General features: G+C 33.6%; 1 protein-coding gene and 1 long non-coding RNA gene across 10 annotated transcripts in view; one reads left to right on the top strand and one right to left on the bottom strand.

Moving 5' to 3' along the window:
• LOC116849243 (potassium/sodium hyperpolarization-activated cyclic nucleotide-gated channel 2) overlaps nt 1-26,798 on the bottom strand; it is a 391,135-nt gene that overhangs the window by 342,347 nt on the left and 21,990 nt on the right. For all 9 annotated transcript variants that reach the window (XM_032826194.1, XM_032826189.1, XM_032826185.1 and 6 more), the window contains exon 2: nt 8,592-8,862. In XM_032826194.1, the coding sequence (XP_032682085.1) occupies nt 8,592-8,854 (263 nt within the window). In that variant the 5' untranslated portion in view covers nt 8,855-8,862. The remainder of the gene's footprint in view (nt 1-8,591; nt 8,863-26,798) is intronic.
• The window catches only part of LOC116849247, an 11,364-nt gene continuing 7,793 nt past the window's right edge, over nt 23,228-26,798 (top strand). Inside the window, exon 1 of the long non-coding RNA XR_004379105.1 lies at nt 23,228-23,312. This is a non-coding gene — a long non-coding RNA (uncharacterized LOC116849247). The remainder of the gene's footprint in view (nt 23,313-26,798) is intronic.

Raw genomic sequence — 26,798 nt, 5'->3', positions numbered from 1 at the left:
AAATTGTTTAAACAATACTATCATAAACAAATTACTTTTTAATTATTTTGTTCACCAAAAATTCATATTGTTCCCATATAACAGTAACCGCATTGATCCGAAAGTGATATCTTTGCTGGTCTGACCTCAAGCTTCTAAGGGTTGAAACGCTGAAACTGTCCATTTTTTGACATTTTGCCTGAGGAAATATTTGTTCAGTGACTCAAAAAATACAACATATTAAAAATTCAGCCATTTTCACCGGGGCCCAAAATCACGTGATTTAGTGCGGGGTCCTTTACGTCATTCAGCTATTTATAAGGAGAAATAAATATCTTTTTGTTGTAAAAAGAAATCACAAATATACCGATTTACAAATAATAAAAAATTTAGGAAGCTATAATTATTTATAAAATGATAATGGATTATAATTTAAATTTTGAATATTTCTTTATTTACGATAAGTTTGTCAATATCCATTAAAATTAAAAATACTCTATATAATAAATGATTTGATGAAGAGTTAAAAATATATAATGTATCGCTACCCGCATCCCAAATCCCTTATTCTACGTTCTGACTTCCTTGTTATGTCGTAACACTCCGGTTACTCTATCTCAACTCTGACACTCGCGTAGATACGATACGATCAGTGAACCACGTGTTAATTAACACGATACCAACCGATTACTTTGCGCTAGATGAGTGGCGATTTTCGACGAATATGTCGCGAGAATAAAATGGCCGACGGTCGTATCGCTTAAAGTCTGCCTTTTAGCTACACTTTGTAGCATTTTCTGTGCTTAAAAAAGTGGAGTAAATATATATTTTCAATCAAGTATACAGAGTGTCTGACGATAACATATAAATCTCATGTGTAAACTAAGTCAAATTAAACAATTTCTCTATCATATCAACAACTACATAAAACATTTAGTTATTATAAATAATTAAAGAAGTTTGACAAATGAAATATCATATATCATCTTCTTGTTATTAATAAATAAACGTATTTAATATCATACAAACTTTTGCAAACATTAATAGAAATCACTTTTTTAATGGCTCCGATCAGCTCCTTTGTTTTCAAATTTTCGGAATAACAGCTATTTTTACGTATTTCTATAAAAAAAAAAGTTGTGGTTGAGATCTGAAGAGTAGGGAAGACATTTTTCGAGCGAAGTTAGGATACCTCAAGGCAATTACTCAGTCTCCGTACACTTCATAAATTACTTCAAAAACTTCTCTCATATGGTGAGTGTGTGGTATAAAATAAAATTTCCTGACCAGGTTACTTTCCTTTGCGAAGGAGAAAAATTTTGTCTGTAAAAGCTATTTGTAACTCTCCTCAGATATGACGATCGATTCAAAGAATTTCATGTAAATTCTTTTCATTGTAAAAGCACCGCTTATATCGTTACTTTCTATGGATATAAAGATTTAGTTAAAGAAATTTAAGAATTTTCCTTCTCTCCAAAACGATAATTTTGTTTGTTGATGTATTTATTTAACAAAAAATACCCTAAAATAATAATTTTGTTTTCATTAATTTCTTTGCTTTTGAACAACTGTGTCATTGCCTTGCAGGAGTTTATGTGTTTCTCTTTAGCTGGGTAACAACTGATGAGTTGTCATTTTGTAGGAATGTAGTTTCAAAACTACCTTCGTAGAATTCTGTGCAACGAAGATTTCGAGATTCTGAATATTTGAACTGTTTTTCTAAGAGAGGAATTTGGATTTTCTTTGAAATAATTCTCCACGTTATGCAATGTTTATTCCATCGCTACGGTGTACAAAAGTCCAGTAAATCATATCTACGATCTTGAATAGTACCGTATTACATAAAATTTTCGATCACACTGCAAACAATATATATGGAATTATTTTAACCAGTTAAAAATGAGTCAAAATCGCATTAGAAAAACAAAACATCATATATTTCTATAAACAAATAATTTTTTTATCCTTTTACAGTGTTTCCACTGACAATTCTATGCAATTCGTATTTGGTACGAAATACTCTATACATATTAGTATACACTTTTACTGTAGAAAAAGAAGCATTCGACAATATAAATTTTTTCTTCCGTCGTGAGATCATTCATTTCCCAATGTCCATTCTTGCTTCAAAGACGACTAGAATAAAACCGTGGGATCCCGGATACAAGACTACGAGCGATAAAACCCTTATTTAAGTCGCGGAGAGGAGAGAAACACGTTTAGTTTCAGCAACTTCGCGTGAAACATTCTGTATAATTGTAAATAGAGTTGTTCTTTGTTTCTTGCGTTTTTTGCGTTTTTGTCAATATTCAATTGTATATAATTTAAAACTAACAATAAGCAAATATTTCCAAAGAATTGTTAGCAAATCAAAAGCAAGATAATAACAATCATTTCCTACTTAATATGAAAGTAAATTTCGGACAATATAAAACCACTGTAAAACAAATGAATGTTTCAGTACGTTGATAGCAAGATACTAACAACAGTTCTCAAAGATTTTCATTACATTTATCTTGCCATCATGTTGCCACTAAGAATTGAAAAAAGAATGAACTTTTCGTTGCTATAGAAAGCAGCTAGTTTATTATGCGTCACTTCTTTGTTACGCAGAAAACGTTTTCATTATTCGGTATGCAGGGATCATTTCTATAATACGGAATGCAATACAACCACAGACTTCTATATAACTTAGACTGCTACTCCCATATATAGGGCTATGTAAAATTGATTCCGAAAAGTACGTATCACGCACGGGAAAAAAGACATCTATGCATGCCTGAAACTGATGGTCCAGAAGAAGAGGGAATATAAATGTAATGTGGCCGGTGCCGTCTACTTAAATATTTGTGTACGTACAGAATGAAAAACGTCAGAGTGAAATACATTACAATAAAAAATTTGTAAAATAAGTGATTCATCAATTGTGTACCTACATCAGAATGTAATGTACTTACATCAGTAATTCTCGAAAGATAAGTTTTCTTATCAGACATCGGATGCTTTTTCAATCAAAAAGATAGTGCAAGCAAAAAAATAGGGTACAAATCATCTCCAAAATAAGCAAGTAAGCAAATAAGCAAGTTGAGTAATTAAATTGAACTATAAGAGCAATGTAATTCCTTAATACGTGGACAAGATACAAGCAACTTCTACTAGTAAAGTATGTTTGCAAATGTACAATATATAAATGTACTAAAAATAATTATATAATTACTTGCAGCATATTTGCAATTTGCTATCATGTTATCATACTATTATTTATTATAATAATAAAATTGTTTACATCTTGTCCACGTATTGAGAGAAATCACTTCTATTTGCGCTTTAATTTAATTATTTAATTTGATAGAAACTTGCTAGTAAAATTGTGGACATTTTATTATCTGAGAACATATATCATTATATATTTTATACATTACAAACAGAATAGGCATATACTCTATATATTAAACTTCAATAAAGCCTTAACATTAATTAAACCAAAACTCACTAATCTTTTTAATCATTTGTATCGTGTCTGGATATAAGCAGCTGGATATAATATATTATGACTGTTAACTATTCGGTTAATTTATCATTATATATGATAGTTGAGAATGTCATAGGGACAATAGCCTATATTGTGTCATTAAGATTTCCTATTGTTTCTTCAAATTCGACGATATTTGCAGGTAATATGTGAATTCAGAGGTAAAAGTTTCCTTAAAAATTTAGTATTCCTATTTATTTGTGATTTGGAATTATTTGACTCATACGCAATATTATTATATATATATACCAAATGCTATTTTATTTTATTATATTAAATGTTGTTTAATGGAAAAACACTATTATTTAAAAAAAATAAAATTTGATATGGTATGATCTAATATGATTTATTGTTTAGTCTAACTAATATAAAATTTGTTTAAAAAACTAAGAGCAATCATAGCAATATTGATTCGCTAATTTACAGTCTGTCAGTGCACAAAGAGAACGATTTGTTGAATCAAATAAACGTTTCTTTGGAATAGTCCAAACAAATGATTTGGTTGACACAACAAAAATATTTCTTTGGAACTAAGCCGCAAATAAATATTTTTGTTGCGTCAAACAAAATTTTGTTCGATCAATCAAAAAATTCGTTTGGACTATTCCAAAGAAGTATTTATTTGATTCAATCAAATCGTTCCCTCTCTGTATTTGTTACATATCGAATCAGCATCTATTACATTATTTTCAACGATTATCAATAAGAATGACATGGAAAATATTTTTTGAACATTATAAAGCTGTATATCATTAGAGTTAGTTGGCATTGCTAATTTGATTGTTGAAATCAAGCAACTTAGGCCGCGAATGAACGGATAATCGCGGTATTAGATGAAGATGGAGTATTTGGTTAGAAAATTACATAAGATAAAGAGGCCGCACTTGATTAAGTAATAAATAAAGATCGTCATTAATACAAAAAAATGTTAAAGTTCTTATGATTATTTAAACCAAATTATCGAATTTCTTTAAAAAAATTAAGAGAAATAATTTTCTTTTTTGAACTAAATAAATTACTTAGATAAAGTAGTAAATTATTTAGATTAAATAATAAAATTATTTGTAAAACCAAACAATCGTATTAGTTAAATTTAAAATTGATTTGTTTAAGCTGTAGTATAAGAGATTTGTTTGAATTTTCAAACAATAAATATATTATAATCATTCAAACAATAAATATATTATAATAAGTTAATTAATTAATAAAATTTATTAAATTCAAAGAAACCGTTCTACCAAGGAAACCAAATTTCGACTATGCTTAAGAGGGGAACCTGCTATCTTAGAATATACCCTTTAATTTTAGGCCGAAATTCAAAGTACTTTTCGAATTACAGCTTGAAGATCATGCGTCGAACATTGAATGCAGGCATGAAAATTGTCGAAATTGTTTCTTTTATTGCCGCATATGTCTTTAATGAAGAATATAGCAATATATTGAAGATGATGAATACGTTAGATATTAGAATTGGGTTGCAAGCTCAAAATTTTGTCCACTCGAACGACGAACAACGACTTGAGAAGCAGCGGCGCCGCAACTTAAGCTCAAAAGAAGCTCGAACAGCGTATAAAATGGAATTAACGGTTCAAAACGTATTCTATGAAGAAGCTGAAGGATTATTATATGGATCTGATATCGCAGATTAGCCTGTGACTGCTATAAATAGTATTTTTGTGTTCCGCAAACTTTAAATGTGATTTTCTCAAAACAGTATTTTCTGAGTTTGTGTATACGATAGAAACAACTCTAATAAACCGATTGAACTATTTTTAGGCTTATTTTGTAGCTGATTAGTTCCTCTTCTAGGTGAACTTAAATATTTTTAAAAAACGTTACATTAGACTAATTTTTTTGCAACACAAATTTGAAACTTTTTGATGAAAATCGTAACTTTTCTTTCAAAATCGTTAAAAGTTACCAATTTTTTCTTTTCTTATAAAGTTTTTGGTTCAACTAGAAGGTAATTACATACAATTAACAAAAATAATTATTTCTTTTGCCTCAGATAAAAATTACAACTGTTGCAGTGGAACAACTGCAGCAGTTTGGCATTACTCACTTGCTCCATTTTTTAAACAAATAATTAATATTTTTTATGAAAAAATTATTTTATAGAGGTAAAATATATAATATAAAACATCTCTAAAATTTGAAAGTGATTGGTTTTATAGCTGAGAAAAAAATTTCTAAAAATCATACATTTTTCGACCTCCTAAACCAGGTTCCCCCCTTAAGCCCAAGAATTCGCTAAGAAAAACGCGTGAATTATAATAAGATCCATTTTCCCATTTAGTTTTACCAGGAATCCATTTATTATTCCAATGGAGACACATACGCGTGCTCATTACTATCCGATAGATTTCATTGATACATTTGTTATTGTACGGAATACAGATGTGCATATTTTCATTTAGCGAATGAGCCAAGATCTCGCCCGTGAAATATCGATAATAATACTTCAACAATGATTTTTAATCGTCATTAATTGTCATAAGATCCTTCCTGTTTTGCAGGTACGAAAAGCCGTTCCGAAAGAGGTTCTTCTCCGAAAAACTTTAACCCTTTAGTTGCAAATTCACCGATGCATATGTCGGACTACTATATCCGTGACTCTCGCGAACGGCATTGAATATTCTGTGCGACCTAGATACGATCGTAGCTGTGAGCGAAGTGTGTATGTGACGGGTCGAATCGTCATAGGTCAAACACGTCCTTTTATAACCCTCTTCCGAAATCCGTCCCGCTTTCCGGAAACGTGTGCTACTTATTCAACTCGAAAACTCGCGCACAACAAACAACTCCACGGATATTTTATCGTACGACGAAGACGCTGTTTCGTATCGTATCGCATTACTGGACCAAAGTCGTCACCAAGCCGAAAACTTTCGAGTAAGCCGGCGTGACGGCGGTGTTATCAGTTTACATTCTTGTTTGCGTAACATATGGCCAACAATGCGCTAATTTAGAAGTAAATTGCATAACCAAGGAATGATTATTCATATCAAACCAAAAGCGTAACAAATAATTTTTTATTCGGCACTGTTTTTCTCTTATAAAAAGTACAAATAACTAAACGCGAAAGAGCGTTTGAATTGTCGCGTATCTAAATGTCTCTAATACTCTTTTCTTTTCAAGGTATATTAATAATAGCGAACATGTATTGAAAATGGGTTTCCGATAGTTTGTAAGGTGGGCAAATTTTCAAGCAAAATGAAATATATAAAATTATATAAAGCTACATATAATTATATATAAATTATATATAATTAATATATATAATTATATATAATATACACAGCTCATATACAAGGTGGCCACCTAAAGTTACAAGCTAATAACTCTCTAAACATATTTGTCCTATCAAAAAGTTGTTCATAAGAAATTTTCATATATTCGAGGGGCCTTTCTAACGTAAATAAAAATCCACTTCCGTCCTCCCTTGAAGAGGGGCGGGAGGTAACTTCAAAGTTTCAAATAGGACCCCCTATACAATGTTACATATTTGGATTCTAAGGAAAAAACAAAATTTGTCTCAAACATTTCTTTTCAAAAAAATGCTCTTATCAAAAGTTATAAACATTTAAACTTTAATATAGAGTGTATTGAACTTAATGATAAATTAAATAAGACTCATAGTTTTTCTATTTTGTTTTATTTTATTAAATGTTCGAACTGTTGACCATTAACATCTAAACACTTATTAATTCTTTTTACAAAACTTTGCCTAACTTTAAACAACATTTCTGGGGTCACTTTAGTGCAAGCTAAGAGTCCGTTTCCAGATCTAGATTCGAAGAACATTCTTTGTAAAGAACTTATATCTTCTGCATAGTGCTAGACAGCAACACACATATGCTATCCTCTCTTTCTTCCCGGTACAGCCAGCATTCTATTTGCTCAGTTACTTTAAGGCTATATAAATGTACTCTAATACTTATATATTTTGTATAAGGAGATCAAAATTAATTCTTAATGTCTTTCTGTTCATAACCAAGAGTTCTTTTATCTTGCCAAAACGGACAAGATAACAGCTAAAAACTGATTTTAAGACTAACCCAGCAATATATGTTTTTTGCTTAATTATATTTTAAATCGTAAATTAAATTATGTAAAATAAAATAAAAGATAATCTTTGTATATAAGAATATACCGACTGTTTAGTACTTAGATTTCATACAAGGAAAGAACTTTAGCGTTTGAAAATAAATCCTGTCGGCATTACTTTATTTGTTTTATTGCATACTGTAAACAGTCTACAATGATTTTAATATTGGTGAATTATTTTAATTTGTAAAAAAAGTTAGTAAGTTAAAGTTCATGGGTTTTAAAATAACTAGTTTAAATTAAAAGTTAACTTGTTTAGAATTATCTAAGTTAAGTTAGAAGATATTTTAATTTTTCAGTTTAATCTTTGATTAATTAACTAATTATTACTTAACCCTAAATATGTTTGATTATATGTGACCATATGGAAGTAAAATTCATATATAACAGTGTGTAATTATTTTTTCCGAGTTCACAAGAGATATTTAGCAATTGTCATAATTTATAAAGCTTTTATAACATAAGTCTTTTAGATATATTTTACATATTTTATTTTCAAAACAGACGCATGAAATAATTACTAATAAATTATGTTGATTCTTAGAAATCTTTTCCCACGAAATACATATCTTATTTGTCGACACACATTTCTATTAAAAAAATACTTTGTTTATATGTATCCATATTTACTTGTTTAGTGTTTATAAGAAAAAGATTTGAATCAACTGAATAAATGATAATAAGTTATTACGTATTATAGTAATGTCAATTATTTGCATTTTATAAAAATTTCTCAGTATGCAAAGCGGCTTCTCAAAAAAACGACTAAAGAACCACGAGCGAAAAGTTTTCCTATTATGAAACGCGGAAACAATTCTGTTTATTCGCGCAGACTTAAATAGATGGCTGCATCTGAAAGCTGATATTTCTCGATAAAACGTGTTTTCTACCGGCGGAAACCGAATAGCGCGATAGCGCGCGAAATATTAATGCGACTTGTTGAATGAGATCAACCGATGGCCGAAGAACTCACCGAAAACTGGAGCAAGGATGGATGACCCAGTGACCTGCGGCTTTTTGTCTGATCCGTTCCTTCATGAGCGCCTTCTTGCTGCCGAAGAGCTTCATGGCCAGTTTGTTGTCCGTCGGCTGGAACAGGGCCTGAAGCTGATTCTTCAGGAAGCTCTGTTTAACCTCTTGACCCGGCAGACCCGGAAGAGGCTCCTCCTTCGGGGTCCCATAGAGGGACACATCGTCCACTCCGAAGTGGACCTTTCCGCTGCCCTTGTAATTCATCTCGTTGCCTGCAACACAACAATACGAGTTCGTAAGAGGTCAACGCCAATTGATATCGATACATTCGTCAAGTGTGTGATCTGTAACCCCATTTTTTATTGTCACGCAGTAGTATTTGTAAAAAGTATCTTGCATGCTCCAATAGACCCGAATCGTACATTCATTCAAGTAGTAGTCGCGGACGATATCACCCACCGCGACACAAATCGCGAATCGTTTGCGGTCGTAACCACATCTGTAAACTCCCAACATGATAGCGTCGATATGTACGACGTTTAAGGAGATATTCTAGTATGATGGGTCCAAAAATTCGAATTTTCTTTTTTTGCACATTTTTATAGTTTGGAACCTTGAAAATATGTCCATAAAATATTAAGATGAAATTCGTTAAATTAACCGAGCTATAAAGATTTAAAAGACGCAATCTCCATATGACGTGCCGATCGAGATGAATAACGAATTGTTAAATGTCATCCAACCTATTTACAAATATTTAACTACCGATGATTTATTACAGTGATGCCTCAGATCATTTACTCAGAATATAATAACAAAAGTTTAAATTCATTAATTTCATCAATTGCACCAAAACACTTGTATTGTGGAAAGAAGACGGTGGAAGTTGCTACTTTTTTTAGTGTTTGCCTGTTAAATGAAGGATTTAATACAATTGTAAAAATAATGGATGTAATGGGACTAAAAATTGGTCAAAATGCAAAATTCCTCGCGGATAACAGAGCAAACGAAAACGTTAAACGTTCGGAGCAGCGGGCGTCGTACGAGTCGAAAGAAGCAAAAATTGCTAAAAGACAAGAAAAAGCTGATAAACATGAATTCTTTGAAGTTGGGGAAAATCTCTTGTATAGCCCTGGTATAGCTAATTAAAAAAGAGTACATTACTGAATTATTAAAGAGTACATTACTGAAATTACTCATTATCCTTCTCATAAGTACATGAGAATCTTTAAACGCGTTTTTCTCGAAACGACATTTTTCAAATCGGGCTAGTATTTTTCTCGGAAACTACTGGACTGATCAACTTGCAGTTTTACACACATATAGTGCACATATTATAATATTATAATATTAGACTATCTAACTAGAATCCTTTTGATATATTTAAAATTATTATTTTTCCAGACCGCAAAAGTTAGAATTTTTTAGTAAAAATTAAGCTATTATTTTTCAAGCGCCGCCATTTTGTCAATTTTTCTTCAAATTATTTCATTCTAGTTCAGACGATCGCCGTATTCATAAAGAACAAAATAAAAGCAAATTTGTTTATTTCAGATGACAAGAACGGCGGCAATCAATTCGCCCGATGGAAAACGATTTTACGGCGTGACCTGTTTCGTCCACTTATATTTTCTTCAATTTTGAATAAAAAACTTTGACAAAATTTGAGATGTTTCTTTAAAGATGAAGAAATCAAGTCAGTACAAAACGTTAACTCTGTTTAACTATTTGCTTTAAATTAATATCAAAAAATCTCCTTGAAAACAGGCCCTCACACTAGAATAGCCCCTTAATATCGTAGTTCAATATATCTTTATAGCTCGCGAGCCTCATCAACTCGGCAAAACTCTTTACATGCCGTGCTAATAATATATTTCATGATGCTGTTGACAAATTATAAAAACAAAATAACGAGTCGCTCTTATCACTTCATCCAAACACAAACATATGTTATTTATAATATAATGGCGATAACTCTAAATGAGACTTTTTGGTTTATATTTATAGTTTGTCGCACGTCGCAATTTCTATAAAATTAATTCGTATTGTCGACTATACGTGCTTAACAGATTTTTCTTTATCAAGTTATTATGATATTTATGATACATTTTTTATTAACTCTCTCTCATTATAATATATATTCCTCCTTATATATTTGTACTAAATTATATTATGATATATTTGTCCCACATGTTCAATGTGAATTAACCTTCTGATGATCGAACCAAATTTATGGTAATAAATGCGTTGGTTTCGTAACTAACGCAGAATTCATCATAGTTATGGAGAAAAAAGAAAAGAGGTTGAATTAACGGGCGGATAAGCAAACTAAATGCGTTTTGGTTAAATGCAATAGGATTTTTCATTCGTATAAATAAAAACATTTCTAAAAATCAGTGATTTTATTTCTTTCAACCAAAAGGCACTTGGCTTGTTCATTGTCGTTAAATCAACCAATATTTCTTTCCGTGTATATTTCAACTGATATAATCAATCTGTATTATGAAATGCAAATAAGATGTCATGTAAAAAAATTAATTCATAATTTCATATTAGGCCTTATAACAATATAGATCTGTAACGTCTTAATTTCGGGCTACGGATATCTTGTCGGTCGGTCCGACCTTTCTTTGCAGAAGACTGTTGGTATGTGGTCACACACCGATACTATGTATGTGCTTCTTCCTGCTTGTCTATTCAAACGCGGTCTCGACCAGCCTGCGAGGAGCGGTCAGGTGTTTCGATCACGACGGTTTTTCGTGCGGCGCGTGTTTATGTTAACGTAATACCGGCGTTTCATGCTTCGCACTTTTAAAGAGGAAAATATTATATATGCAAAAAATGATTCGGTTGTCATAACCGAATTTCAGTTACGACAACCGAAATTTTCGATTCCTCAGGAATCAACTGAAAAATCGGTTGCTACAAAAAAGAAATTTTGTTAGAAAGTTTCTGTTGTGCCAAACATATATTCGGTCATCCCAACCGAATTGAAATGTTGTGAAAGATACAAGTTTCGTTTGTCTCAACCTATACTTTAGTTCATACTAATGAATGTTTCAGCTATTAGGAATAGATTAATATTTAACAAAATATATTTATATATTCCTAGTTTTTTCATGTCTTATAAGCCACTATACATATCGAAGGTTGTCAAACACACTCCAAGCTTTCGTGAATCCTCCCGCGAAAATTTCGACCCCAAACGGTATATCACCGAGTCACCCCATCCATGCCTGACTCCGTTAAAGTATTGCTTAATCCGACGATCGAACGGCACGCGGCGATTCTCAATGACTCCAACGATGTTCTTACGATTTATGCTTATATAATGTATCCTTATAATGTTCACAGTATATTATAACATACCTAGCAAACACCAAATAATAGTTATATAATTTTTACTTGATGTTTGTTGGATAATTTGCTGATAGATATTGGAACAATGCAACAACATTCGATATGTGATGAATATTAATGTAATGTAATGAATCAATGATAATTACTTTTAAATTTTTAACAGAATGATATAATGATTAATCCAAACAAAAAAAAATAAAAAAATCCAAGAAAATCCAAATTAAATCAAATTACTAAGTTTTGAAAAAAACTTTTAAAAAATACTATTTAAAACAATAGTGTTATTTCATCAAATGACATAGTTTCCTTGAACGAAAGAAAGGTTTTGCGAAAATATGGCTTATCTAACAATACGGATCACTATTCATAGTAGCAACATTCAACTATTTTTTCAACCAAATCTTTTCGGTTTCAGTAACCTTGATGTCGTTTCTTGTTACAATATACTATTCAGTTCGATATCCTCTGTGAGAACAACAGAATAATCATCTGCGATAATCATTTTTTTGAAACGGAAAATTTTAGTTACTTCAATCAAAAGCAATCGTTGATGTGAATAATTCTTCAGTTATTGGAACAGACTTTTTTGTTACTGCAACTAAACTTCGTGTAACAGAAAGTTTCTAGCTGCCACTACAGAATATTTTTTTACGTGACAGTCATTTTGCGTGAAAAAGTCACAAAAATCGAATTTCTCTTTTTTGTTTTAATTAATAGAACTATATGTATAGAATATATTCCCAAAGTTTGGTTTTGAAATTCAAAATCTAAAGGATCGTACAGGACTATTTCTCACACGAAGATACGAGCGGGTGAGGCGAGATCCAATGACTCGCAACAGCTTTGTTCCGAAAAACCCATTTGAAAAAACGAAAAAAAATCTTCCTAAGAAAGATCTATTAGAAGAGTGCTTAAGTAAGCACAAAAAATGCGAATAAAAGTTTTAATAGTACAATTTAGTGATTAGCTCCAAAGCATATACATTCTGGCCTTAAAATCATCGAAATCACCGCCTATATTGTCGCTGGAATATTTAATGAAGACTACTTTGCTGTTTTGAAGATAATTTTGACCAATCGAGTTACCCTTTTACATACATTTAGTTTATTATATTTACTAATCGATAAACTTATAAAATCCATAAAATTATTTATTTAAACAATGTTTTTGCATACATGAAGATGGATTTTTATGAGTAAAAATCAAATTTTTACTTTAAAGACTGCTTTTTTGTCAATTACAAAATTCTTTTTCAATTTTTTTTAGGTTTATCGACAAATTATGTCTATAAAGAGTAAAAAATTGTTCCCTATTTTTGTTTCAGACGAATACAATAGGAGCCAAAGTGCACACAGTTTTACGCCAACTCTGCCGCGACGCTCAACATTTCTTTGACTACATACAATTTATAAACATTTTTTTAACTTAAAAATATTTTTTAATGCTATAATGTACAAGCAAAAATACTACAAAGTTGGAAGATTGGAATAAATAAATTTTTCAAAAAAAATTCACGACAATTCTCTTATTTTTGGCGTTCTATAGTGCTTTCCCTCCTTAAATGCTGTTAGCTAACAGTTTTATTCAATAGCAGCGAATTAAAGGCCGTTCTAGCGATATTGCGAGCGGTATTATGGTCTTTGTTTAGTCGACGTTCGGACAGTCGCAGTCGCATAGCTACGATTGCTATATCCGCTATGAGCGGTATTAAAATCGAATATCTTCGACACAGCGAGCGGACAAAGATGATCTGGATCGCATATTCACGATCTGTGGATCGGGATGAGGGAGGGTCGAAATCGTGTATTCACGACTCGAGGGCGGACTAGGGAAACTACGGATCGCGCATTCACGATCGGCGGAATGCGGGATCACGAAGTCGCGTATCCACGACTCGATGTGCGGACTAAGGATGCTCGGGTCGCGTATCCACGATTTACGAGCGAAGTTTACTGTCAGGGTCGTGTACCCACGACTTGACAAATGAGTTCTGGATAACTCAGATCGCGTATCCACGACCTGTGAGAGCGGTAAGCGGAGTCGAAGTCACATATCCATGACTTAACGACGGAACTCGGGATGATTCCGATCGCGTATCCACGATCTGTGAATCTGCAGGAAGCGGAATCGAAGCGGAGTCGCGTATCCACGACTCGACGACGAGACTTTAGCTGCGAATTCACAACGGACGGTTCATTCCGGAGTGTTTATCTGCTGTAGAGTCTAACTCTTGTCAGCTGGAAGCCTTGGAAGAACTGCATATCGTCGGAATTTTCGTGACGACTTTTATACCGATTTTGTCGTTCTAATCGTTTCGCTATTGCTCGATGCTTTCTGATTGTTTTTCTATTGCGTGTTTATCTTGCACGTTTTTACATATCATTGTTTCGTGTGCTTTTCCGCGGTGAAGAAGTCTTTGCACAGATCATTACAGATCTATGCCTCACTTTTTGCGTGCGATTATCTGTCTGTCTCTGTCTCTCTCTCCCCTCTTACTCCACCCTTCCTCTCTCTCTCACTCACTCACTATCTCCTTCTTTTTGTTTGCTTTTTTCTTTTGTATATATTATTATTACTTCCCACGTAGAAATCTCCTCATTTTTCCCTATTTATTGTCGGATTTTTATGAGATTTGCCTATTAAAAAAAAACTAGAAGGATTTTGATGTGTTTTTCTAACTTAAAACTTGGGCAGCGATCACGTAACTTCGAGCGGAACTTTTTACTTTTCACTTTTCGCTCTATCGATTTCATGTAAACTTTTTCATTGTTCACGCAATTAAGTAACTCTATGCGCGAAAAGGACAAATCACTAAACATTGTTCCTATATGATTTCAATATCGGCCAAATCGGCTGTATCCATCGGCTGTAGAACCTTAAAAACATCGCTGTAACTTTACGACTGTTATGTTTTCTGTATCTCATCACAGCAGTAGCATAATATATTCCGTATTCATCATGTCACTAGATTTTCACTTTTCCGCCATCAAGTTTGATGACGAAAAAGTTCACATGAAAAGTTTCACGTTTCCATGTTTCGCCGAGTTACGTGATCACAAGTTCACGTGAAACTTTTCACTTTTCACTTTCCATCCTAGAGGAAAAGTTACGTGATCGCTGCCCTGACTTTAATTAATTTATAGAAAAATATAGGACTTTTTCATCAATTTCTGATTAGGAACTCAGATGTTTGGCAAAATTGTAAATATCTGAGCATTCAAATTGGTTCTCAATTGGGAATCTCTAGGTCCATGCTGGCGCTAGTATCGCCTAAGAAAGTCGAGAAAAATTATGTTAGTTGAGGTTAGTCATACGAATCCCATATGCAACATTTATTTGTGTAATTAGTAGAAGCATATGTAAACTTTAAAAGAGTGATAATTTTATTATAACCAGTGAAATTTTCTGCTCAGATCTTCAGTCTTGACGAAATGTCATTTCTACGTCATTTCGACATTGACAACGTCGAATCGATGAATTATTTCTGATTAGATAAAGTTTAAGTATACGTAATATTTGAATTCTCTAAACTGAAATGTTTTACATATAGTTGTTTTTTCTATATCTAACAAGATAATCAACACAAATGTCCGTTTCCAATTTTCATAAACTTGTAATATATTATACTTTAGATCAAAATAACAGGTACGTTTTTTTATTATATGTGCCCTTTCGCAAGTTTAGGGAATGAAATACCGTTTTGAAGAAAATCGGTTTTTTTTCATTCGAAGGAAATATAATGAAAACTATATAAGAGATAGAAAAAAATATTTTCAATAAAAGTTGAATGGTTTAAAGAGTACTTACAGAAATTATTTGAAAAAAAAACATTTTACTGAAATTATTTGAAAAAAAAAACTTTTTTTAATATTTCCCCCATCACTTCTTCTTATTATAATTATTAAAATAATTTCTGTAAAGTACTCTTCAAACGATTCAACTTTTATTCAAAATATTTTTTCTATCTCTTATAGTTTCCATTATATTTCCTTCGAATTAAAAAAACCGATTTTCTTCAAAGGGATATTTCACCTAAACTTGCGAAAGGGCACATAATAAAAAACGTACCTGTTACTTTGATCTAAAATATAACATATTACAAATTTATGAAAATCGGAAGAGAATACTTATGAAAGTTTCATTGTAAGTTAAGTAATTATTATATGAATATCCTGCGGTGGCCTAAAGCTTCATGTTGTAGATATATGTTTTTATATTATAAAAATATGTAAAGAATAACAATAGAAAATATTTCAGTTTAGAATTCTTTGTTGTTTCCCTCACTGCAGTTCAAAATAATAATTTAAATATCGACAAGGAATCCAGTTAGTAAGTCTGACTATATCTCTATTAATGTTTCTCGCCGGGATTCTTATTAAAAATCGGATATTTCCCAGATTTTGGATTCAGACGAAGTTTTTTAGTCAGATTCTAACGATATGTAAGAAAAACTGACTAGATCTCTACCTAAATTTCTACACAGGTTGTACCAACTGCATCCAATAAAGAGTTACTGCTAATATTATTAACACAGACAGTTGAGAATTATGATTAGAGTATGCATTTGCTCATCCGTTCTTAGAATATTAGAAGTCAGTTATCGTTGACAGCTGACGGATAATGATGATATTCAATACATTATATACTTTAAACTTTAAAACATATGCTGCTGAATAGCAATATTAGCACATGATTTAAAATTTAAAGCGTACGATGACAGATACCATCAACATTGGCAAGCTGTCATCGATATCTAATCCTGAACAGGATGGACGAGCAAATCAGTCAAACTATTATTCTCAGGAACCATCCATATATATATGGAAAAAAGGAAATTTTCACTTGACAACCGCAACTTAAAAGTAAACTGACCAAATTATAAAAATTTTCAGTTTAATAACTTCTCCAAAATTTTGATATGCTTTATATACATGACACTCGCAAAGACATAAGAGATCGTTATTTGATATTTGGCAGAGCAACAAGCGTATATAAATCTCATAATCAGTAATATAGACAGTCAAACAGAGTCTTAAAAACGTCATTCAATAGATGTCACAAAGACGCCTGAAGTGACATCTAAAAGACGCCTTAGAAGAGACGTCTAAAAAACATCAAAAGTAAAACATCCTTAAGAGGTCTCAAATAAGACGTCTGAAATGAGATATCTATAAGACATCTTTAAATAATGTCTTGAAGACATTTTATTTAAGACGTCTTCTAGACACGTCATGTTGTGTGAGTCACGCTTTTCACATCATAATTTTGTCGTTTCATGCTACAATAAAGAAAGAAATGTTAATGCCATGAGCATATTGATTGTTGAATATTTATATTCGTCGTATCATTCACCGTCCACATTATCGACCGATGCGCCCAGATACGACAAAAAAGTTAATCGGTATGTTCATGACGCAACTATCAAAGAATATATTAGAATATCATACAGAGGCTTCGAGAGAGACTTCGATATGTACGATTTCGAACAAGAGTAAATTTTCTTTAATTTTTGTATTTTGTGTATACAAACTTATAAATTAATATCATATTTTGATTAATTCGAACTAAAAATTTGTATAGTAAATTTAGTACGAGTTTTATTTTTATGACGATCATAATATCGATCGTAATATGCAGTATTGTTGTAACTTAAAGCTATTACAAATTAAGTAAATAAGCACAGAAAAAAGATTTCTTTAGATTTAATAAATTTTATTGCATTCAAGCAAGTTTGATTATTAGAATACACCAAAGAAATTAATGTTGAAAGAAATAATTATGATTATTTAATGTTTCAAATAATTTTATTGTTTGGTTCACATAATTTATTGTTCGATCTAAAACGGAAAATTATTTATTGTTTGATCTAAAAAGGAAAATTATTTCCCTTAATTTTCTCAATTTACTGTCACTTTACAAAAGCAAATTCGATAATTTTGTTTAAATAATTATAAAGAGACATTTCATTTTTATATATTAATGAAAATTTTTTTTTATAAATTATTTTATCGCATATACTCTCCTCTTTTCGTGACTCGCCTTCTGAATACTTATATCCCACGATGCCGCTACCCATCTTTCTCCCAGATGACAATTTTGATTACTTGATTTTAACCCTTTGCTGCATAGTGTTATCTATATGGAACACCTATCATCCAAGTTTATTTTTTCAATAAATAAAATTTTTCTTGTATTCTTTTAGCATGTTTGGTATTGCTGGTATTGCTAAAAAATTGCTCTAACTAACTTTTAGAACTATATTTTAAATAAGTAATTTGTTATTAATAAATATATACTAAAAGTGTCATTTTTAGCGAATAAATTTGTTTACACAAAATTTTACTTAATAACGTATACTTCAAACTTCTAGATACTTCACTATCAAGAGGTTCTTGATGAAGATTCGCTGATTACGAATCCGATGTCAAAAATACAAAATTCAAAATAGTGGATAAAATTCAAATAAATAGAATAAATAAAACTTGCCACATCTGTAACGACCTGCGCAAAACGTCCCTCACCGCGGAAAACCAAACGCAAAACATTAACATATAAAAACGCGCAGGAGAAAAAGCAGTAGGAAAACCATCGAAAAGCATCGAACAACCGCGAAGCAAACCGAAGTGAACGAGGAAATCAGTATAAAAGTCGACGCCAAAATCTAGACGACACGTAGTTCTTCCGAGGCTTCCAGCTAACAAGAGCTAGGCTCTACAGCAGAGAAACAGTCCGGAACGAGCCATCCGCTGTGGATTCGCAGCGATACCCAGATCGAGTCGTGGATACGCGACTTCGACTCCGCTTCCCGCAGATCCCCGAATCGTGGATACGCGATCGGAATCATCCTGAGTCCTCTAGTCAGATCGTAGATACGCGACTTCGACTCTGGTTCACCGATCGTGGATACGCGATAAGTGCCTCCCTGAGACCGCTCAGCAAGTCGTAGATACGCGACCCCGACAGCCACTCTAGCTCACAAATCGTGGATACGCGATCTGAGCATCCTTAATCCACACATCGAGTCGGGGATACCCGACTGTAACAGCAACCACCGCCTCTCGATCGTGGATACGCGATCCAGAGCTCCGAGCGTCCACCAGTCGAGTCACGTGACTTCGACAACAGATCGTGGATACGCAATCAGCCGTATCCATCCGCAATTCGAAGACGCAACTTCGATACCACACACAATGATCCCCGCTGTAAGTAGAGGAACGCGCGACCGTAATACCGTTCCCAACATCGCCAGTACAGCGTCGTTACCAAATTAAATATCTCTCTAACGGCATTTAAACATGCGACACATGCAAACATAAACACTCAAGCTATTGCCGAATAGAAAAACCGACGCAACACAAAACCGACTGCTCCCCGCAGACCGCTCGCGGTTTCACGCAAACCGACATGCGAAGCGGTAAACCATACACATAGATTATTGGTGTGTGCGAGCGACCAAATACCAACGACGTCGCAATCCGCTGTACATAAATCTGTAAATAATGATCTTTTAAAATAGACGACATAAGAGAAAATTACATCACGATATATCATTTTATTAAGTCTTCTGCAAACCCGAACCGGCGAGACTATCAGGAACCCGAAATAAAGACGTTACACGTTCTCACTCTTAGTTCCGAATCATGCAGAGAGCAAGTTATACATTATCGATAAAATATAGAGAATTTAAATTTTTAAGGATTATATTCGATATATCGAATTACCAGCATATTTAATAATTCAATTGTATAATTTTAAATGCAGATTCTCATATTCACCGCCTGGAAAAAATATTAAGGACTATATTTCAGTAAGATATATCAGAAAATATATTTATGCACAGTTTTTTTAGGACATATCCACCAAACAAGCTTTGTCATTATGGATTTTATATCATTTTTAATATCAAATTCGTAATCAGTGACCTTAAAAACCCTCCAGATAACAAGTTTCAAGCGTATTCGATCGATTTTGACAATTTTTCCGCCATAATGGATCCGCCATTTTAAATTCTGTATCTTTGACATCAGATTCATACTCAGCAAACCCAAAATACCTTGGGTAACAAATTTCACAAAATTATATTTATTAGAAAAAACGAGTGACTGTGCTAGCTAAGGTACAAGGGTAAAGTACCTTAAAAAAATGTATTGCTCCACACATTTCCTTGCAAAAGTGTTTCTACATTTGATTGTTCGCAAAATATGTCGGTTAGTAATTTGTTGCTCATTGTTTATCGCAAAATCGAGTGGCTGTGCTAGCTAAAGTGCAAAAGTAAAGTATCGTAAATAAATTTGTTGCTCCACGCATCTCCTCACAAAAGTATTTCTAGATTTTGCTGCTCTCAAGATATACCGGTTAGGAATTTGTTGCTCACTGTTTATCGCAAAATCGAGTGACTGTACTAGCTAAGGTACAATAGTATAGTATTGTAAAAAAATTTATTGCTCCACGCATTTCCTCGCAAATGTGTTTCTAGATTTTGTTTCTCTCGGGATATATCGGTTAAGAAATCTAGAAACACTTTTATGAGGAGATGCGTGGAGCAGTAAATTTATTTACCGTACTTTACTCGTGCATTTTAACTAGTACAGCCACTCGATTTTGCGATAAACAATGTGTAACAAATACCTAAACGGTATGTCTTGAAAGCAACAAAATCTAGAAATATTTTTGCAAGTGATGCGTGGAGCAACAAATTTATTTATGATACTTTACTCTTGAATTTTAGCTAGCACAGCTACTCGATTTTGCGATAAACAATGAGCAACAAATTCCTAACCAGTATATCTTAAAAGTAACAAAATCTAGAAACACTTTTGCGAGGAAATGCGTGGAGCAACAAATTTATTTACGATACTTTACTCTTGCACTTCAGCCAGCACAGCCACTCGATTTTGCGATAAAAAATGAGCAACAAATTACTAATCGATATATTTTTGGAGTAATAAAATCTAGGAACACTTTTGCGAGGAGATGTGTGAAACAACAAATTTATTTACAACAAATTTATTTACGATACTTTACTTTTGCATATTAGCTAGCATGGCCACTCGATTTTGCGATAAACAATGAGCAACAAATTACTAACCGACATATTTTGCGAACAATCAAATGTAGAAACACTTTTGCGAGGAAATATGTGGAGCAATAAATTTTTTTACTGTTTGGCTGTGCTAACTTAAGCTAGCACAGCCGTTGTTTTTTTTTCCGAAACGGCTGGTACAACGCAATCCGGAATAGAGCAACAAATTAGCAACAAATTAACATTAAAAGAATCTGCCTTTGTTTTTTTATTTGCTTCATTTTTGCGAGTGGCTGTGCCAACTTGAGTCTTAAGATAGCACAGCCATTGTTTTTTCCGAAACAGCTGGAGCAACAAAATCGGGAATAAAGCAACAAACTAGCAACAAAAGAGCACTAAATTTTTATACTGATCGCGTTCTATGATGCTGAAGTAGCTGTGCCAGTTTCATAGACGTAATAACATGTATTACATATATGCCACCTCTGTTATGAAAAATTAATTATTTTTTATGTTGTTGCATCTCTTTCAGCTCATTGCTAACTCAGTATAAATATCATCTAGATAACATATTGAATCTTACAATATGGTAAAAAGAATAATTCCTCAATAAAAAATTGAAAAATTAATTTTTTATGACAAAATTATTTTACTTTATCATAAGAGGCAAAGAGACTCACGCGAAAAAAGCACCTCGTTTCTCTAAATCAGATCACACGCATATATAATACATGTTTTCATAATAATTTTTTACGTAGAATCAAATAGCGCTGTTAGATTTCACGAAAAATTATTTTGCAACTTAATTGTTTAACCACTTAAGTTGTAATGACGCATATATACGCGAAAATTTTTTGTGACAAAAATGGTAATGACGCATATGTGAATATATTGAATAACTTTTCCAATTTTTATTGGATTTCGGAAAAAATTGGTACCCCCTGAAGTATAATGTTAAATATTTAACATAAAATTATACTGTGTGAAACATAATCAAAATTAACTCAAATTATATTAAATTAAATCGAAATTAAACAAATAAAAATGTGAAAGCCAAAGAAAACCTTTCTCTTTGTGTACAAAGACGTAAGAAGCTAAATTAGTTTAGTTTACTTCATTGAAATACTGTAGTAAACAAGGATTGTAAATTATTTTTCTTTTGATTTGTTTCCCTTTTTCGGTCAATATTTCTGTTTTTCATACATACGATATTGTAATAAAATGATTTAATAAGTTTTAATTATTTCATCTGTTTTATTATCTGTACCTGCTATATTCATTCAAAACACTTCAAACTGTTGAGAGTTGTACATTGAATCGATCGTTATTACGCGTTTCAATATCATTGAACCAATTACCATACTTTGAATATTGTAATAATTTCAAATATTTCCAATTCTAACTAATGAAGACGAGGGTTTTTCAGGACACGTCATTCATGCTAAACAAAGCTTGCTTGTAATACGTACTTGTATAAAATTATTCTCATCTGTAAGCGTTGACGGGCGAGCCGTTAGAAATCATAAAAAGATACACGGTCGAATAATCGCGAACGAATTCGGAAAAATAAACATACAGACAAAAACTTAAATTCGATTAGAGAGACATCGAACGACGGGTGGCTAACATATTTGTTTACATGCGTGATGTTAGCTGCTTGGATATAACGAGTTAAAAGACACAAGCAATGAAAAAAACGCCAAGGAATCCGAGCGATCACAATATAAGAGCCGAGATAGAAAAAGAGCGGCGATCTTTTGGTTTTGGAAACCAAATATAGATTTTGTGCATTAAGTGGTTACCAGACTTTATATTACTCGTTTCCTTTTGCTTGTGTCTTTTCATTTTTGTGGCTTAAAGTGACAGAAGTCGGATCGGGATCAGATTCACGATCGGGGCTGGGTGCCTGGAGATGGATTCGGCTAAAAATTTGAAAATAGTATCTTTGAAGGCGCTCTTAAAAAAAAGGGATTCCCGTTGCGAAGCATTAAAAATAATCTGATCAAGCGATTAGAAAATTACGATCCGTCCGGCCGGTGGAGAGAAAAATATGAAATGTTGGAAAGAGGTGACATCGGGAAAAGCGCACACGAGGAGGCCGTCGAAGAGGACAAGTTTCCGTGCGCTGATCAGTCTAGAGAAGATATTAGAGACCTCGATCACAGGGCAGCGGATCATGTGAACGAAATAAATCAAAGAACGCTGCACCTCGAAAGAGAATTTTTATACTTGAGGAGAGAGCGCGATTTGATATAGCGCGATTTGATATAGCGCGAGTTGGAGCTCCTGAGAAAAGATACAGGAAACGCGTCACTGGCGCACCCTGCTGATGCGAGAAATGTAAGTAGCGTTGGGTCTCTTCGCCAAACATCAGTCAGTGCGCTTAGTAAATTGGTCAATTTTTTTGACGAGGAAGACATGTTCTGGCGATGGGAGAAGCAGTTTGGGTTGGTAAAAACCATATACACTCTAAACGACAGCGCAACGCACATATTAGCAAGCATGAAACTAAAACGACGCGCTTGTAATGGTTCCACTCGAGGCCTGAGCACCTTAAGATGCCGATGGAGGAGCAGATTAGCGCGTTATATGGCCGGAAATATTTTACGCTTCTCGATTTAAAAGATGGTTTTCACCATGGTTTTCACGTAGCAGAGAATAGTATTAAATATACAGCGTTCGTTACTCCTTTGGGTCAATTCGAATATATTAAGATGCCTTTCGGACTAAAAAACGTGCCTGTTTGTTTCCAAAGATATGTCAACAATGTGCTCAGCAGTGTTAACCGATAATCTTATAGTATATATGGACGATTTTCTTATTGCTACCAAAACGATAGAAAAACATTTCCGTACGTTGGAACGTGTGTTCGAATTACTTATTGAGAATCTCCTAAAGCTTAGGTTGGATAAATGTCATTTCTTATATGAGGAGATCGACTTTCTGGGATACATCGTGACCGCTGAAAGTATAAAACCGAATAAGTCGAGTATCGAAGCCGTTGAAAATTTTCCGACGCCTAAATCAGTCCGCGACGTGCAGAGTTTCCTTGGACTATGTTCGTATTTTCGCAAGTTTGTATGAGATTTTTCTGTAATTGCTGCTCCGTTATATGAATTGATGAGGAAGGGAGCAACGTTCGAGTTCGGGCAAAGGCAAATAGAGGTTTTTAACGAATTAAAAAGTAGGTTGTTGGAAGCTCCGATTTTTGCGATATATAGCCCGCAGGATGAAACCGAATTACACTGCGATGTAAGCGCGCAGAATTTTGGTGCAGTGCTTATGTAAAGGAAAGCAGATCAACGATTTCATCCGGTTTTTTATTTTTCGAAGTGTACTACAGGCGTAAAACAGGATCATATTACCATAGCTACGAATTTGAAACGTTGGCAATAATTTATGCGTTAAATCGATTTCGGATATATTTGCAAGGTATACCAATTAAAATTGTTACCGATTGCAATTCGTTGAAAAAAAAAGAAATTAACCCGCGAATTGCTCGCTGAGCCCTGGAATTGCAGGACTTCGATTACGTGACAAAATATCGTCCCGGAAAGCGTATGACACACGTAAACGCACTTAGTAAACGCACAGAGAGTCAACTGCGTGTTGACTATCGAGTCTAATACTTTCGAGGTAAATTTATCGTTATGCCAATCACGCGATTCTACTATATCGAAGATACGGACGCGGTTAGAAAAGGAGCAGAATCCTCTCTACGAAATGCAAAGCAGTTTAGTATATAGAAAAAAAGAAGATAAAATATTATTTTACGTACCGGTTTTAGTGTGTTTTAGAATGTGCTTTTAGAAATCATAATGAGCTTGGACATTTTAAAGCGGATGAAACCTGTGCTATCTTACGGGAAAATTTTTGGTTCCCGAATATGAGGACCAAGGTAAATGCTCACATTGCAAATTGCACGAAGCGTCTTGCTTTCTCTAAAGTTGACGGGAAAAAAGAGGGTATTCTATATCAAAGGAAAATTTATCGTTTGCAACGATTCATGTCAATCACTTCGGACCGATTGATCGATCACATGCCGCTAAAAAGTACATATTCTTGATCGTAGATGCGTTTACTAAATTTGCTCGATTGTATGCTGTTAAGTCGCGAGAAACGATACGCTGTTTATGAGATTATTTTCAAGCATATAGTTGTCCTAAAGTTTTAATCTCGGATAGAAGTACCTATTTCACGTCGAAAAAGTTTATGGAATTTATGTGTAAGGCGAATATTGAACACGTTAAGTTCGCTACTGGATTGCCGCAGGAGAATAGTCAAGTGGAATGTTATAAGAAGATATTAGTAGTAATGTTGAGGAAACTTTATGCCAGCATAAATTGCTTCCAGAAATAGAATATGCTTTAAATAATTCGATGAGTCGTGCGATCGGCGAGACTCCAAGTAAACTGTTAATCGGTGTTGAGCAGCACGAGTGTAAAGTAGATGCATTAAAAGAGTATATCGAAGAGTATGTCAAAATGAGCTTCCTGATCGCGAGGTGGAGGCAAGGCGAGCGAAAGCAAAGAAAAAAATTGTTCAGGTAAAGACCTATAATGAAATATATGTGAACCAAAAACGGAAACCAGCTCACGAATACTGCGAGGGGGATTTTGTGATGCTAAAAAATTTCGGGGCTAAGCCAGGTAAACTGTCGCCTACTTACAAAAGCCCGTACCAGGTTTTGCGAAAATTGCGGAATGACCGATATATCGTGGGAGACGCGGAAAGAGTTCAATTGTCGCAGCGCCTACACGTGAGGCAAGTAATATGAAACCGTGATGAGTTCAGGTTGAAGCGCGGAATGACGATAAGCCAGATGACGCTGACGAGCTTACTGTGGTCAAATAAAATTTGCAGTTAATGCACTGTAGCATGTATATGATAGGATATATATGATATGAGTTGCCATAGGCTTAACTCAAACTATAAGTTTAAATTATAAGACAAGCGAAATAAAATTTCATGCTGGGACGGTCAAGATCGGCCTGTCGTCAGGATGTCCGAACTGTAAGCGTTGACGGGAGAGCCGTTAGAAATCATAAAAAGATATACGGTCGAATAGTCGCGAACGAATTAGGAAAAATAAACATATAGACAAAAACTTAAACCGTCGATTAGAGAGACGTTGAACGACGGGCGGCTAACATATTTGTTTACATGCGTTTAGCTGCCTGGATATAACGAGTTAGAAGACGTAGGCAATGAAAAATACGCCAAGGAATCTGAGCGATCACAATATAAAAGCCGAGATAGAAAAAGAGCGGCGATCATTTGTTCAGGCGTTTGCCTTGCTTTGATATTTTTTGGAAAGCGATTGTGCATAACGGTTTGTAATTATCAAGGAGGCTCTTTAGAAACCAAATACAGGATGTTTACGAATTCCACCGACAAACTGATAGGATGGTTCATAGTCAATAGAGGATCAATTTTCAATATGTTTATTTTGTCAGATCTGCCTCGCTACGGAGTTATTGGGTGTGAAAGTCAGTGAAAGTCAGATAAGATTATTACCAGTCGTTTCGCAAAAACAAGTCTGAAGCCGTTATTACTGTTCTTCTTTTGTTTACGTCACGCTATGCTCTTTGTCAAACAAGCGACATGCAAGCTCTTGACGCTTGCATATCGCTTGATGCTATTTGGTTCTCAATATCTTTCTTGATTCACGGCCATTGATACAATGTTTAGGAATAGCTTCCGGAATGGAGCCGTGTCTTGAATCAGCGATGTGTCGACGTTTCGCAAACGTTGCAGTTTGCATCATCAGGACTGAGAACTCTGATACTGAGCTCCCTTGGGTAAAGGTTGTCCTTATATGCCCCC

This window comes from Odontomachus brunneus, unplaced genomic scaffold, assembly GCF_010583005.1.
Source record: "Odontomachus brunneus isolate Ranch 3 - 2012 unplaced genomic scaffold, Obru_v1 Obru_scaffold_109, whole genome shotgun sequence".
Classification (NCBI taxonomy): domain Eukaryota; kingdom Metazoa; phylum Arthropoda; class Insecta; order Hymenoptera; family Formicidae; genus Odontomachus; species Odontomachus brunneus.
The sequence above is the reverse complement of the archived record's forward strand: the minus strand, read 5'-3'. Positions and strand labels throughout refer to the sequence as shown.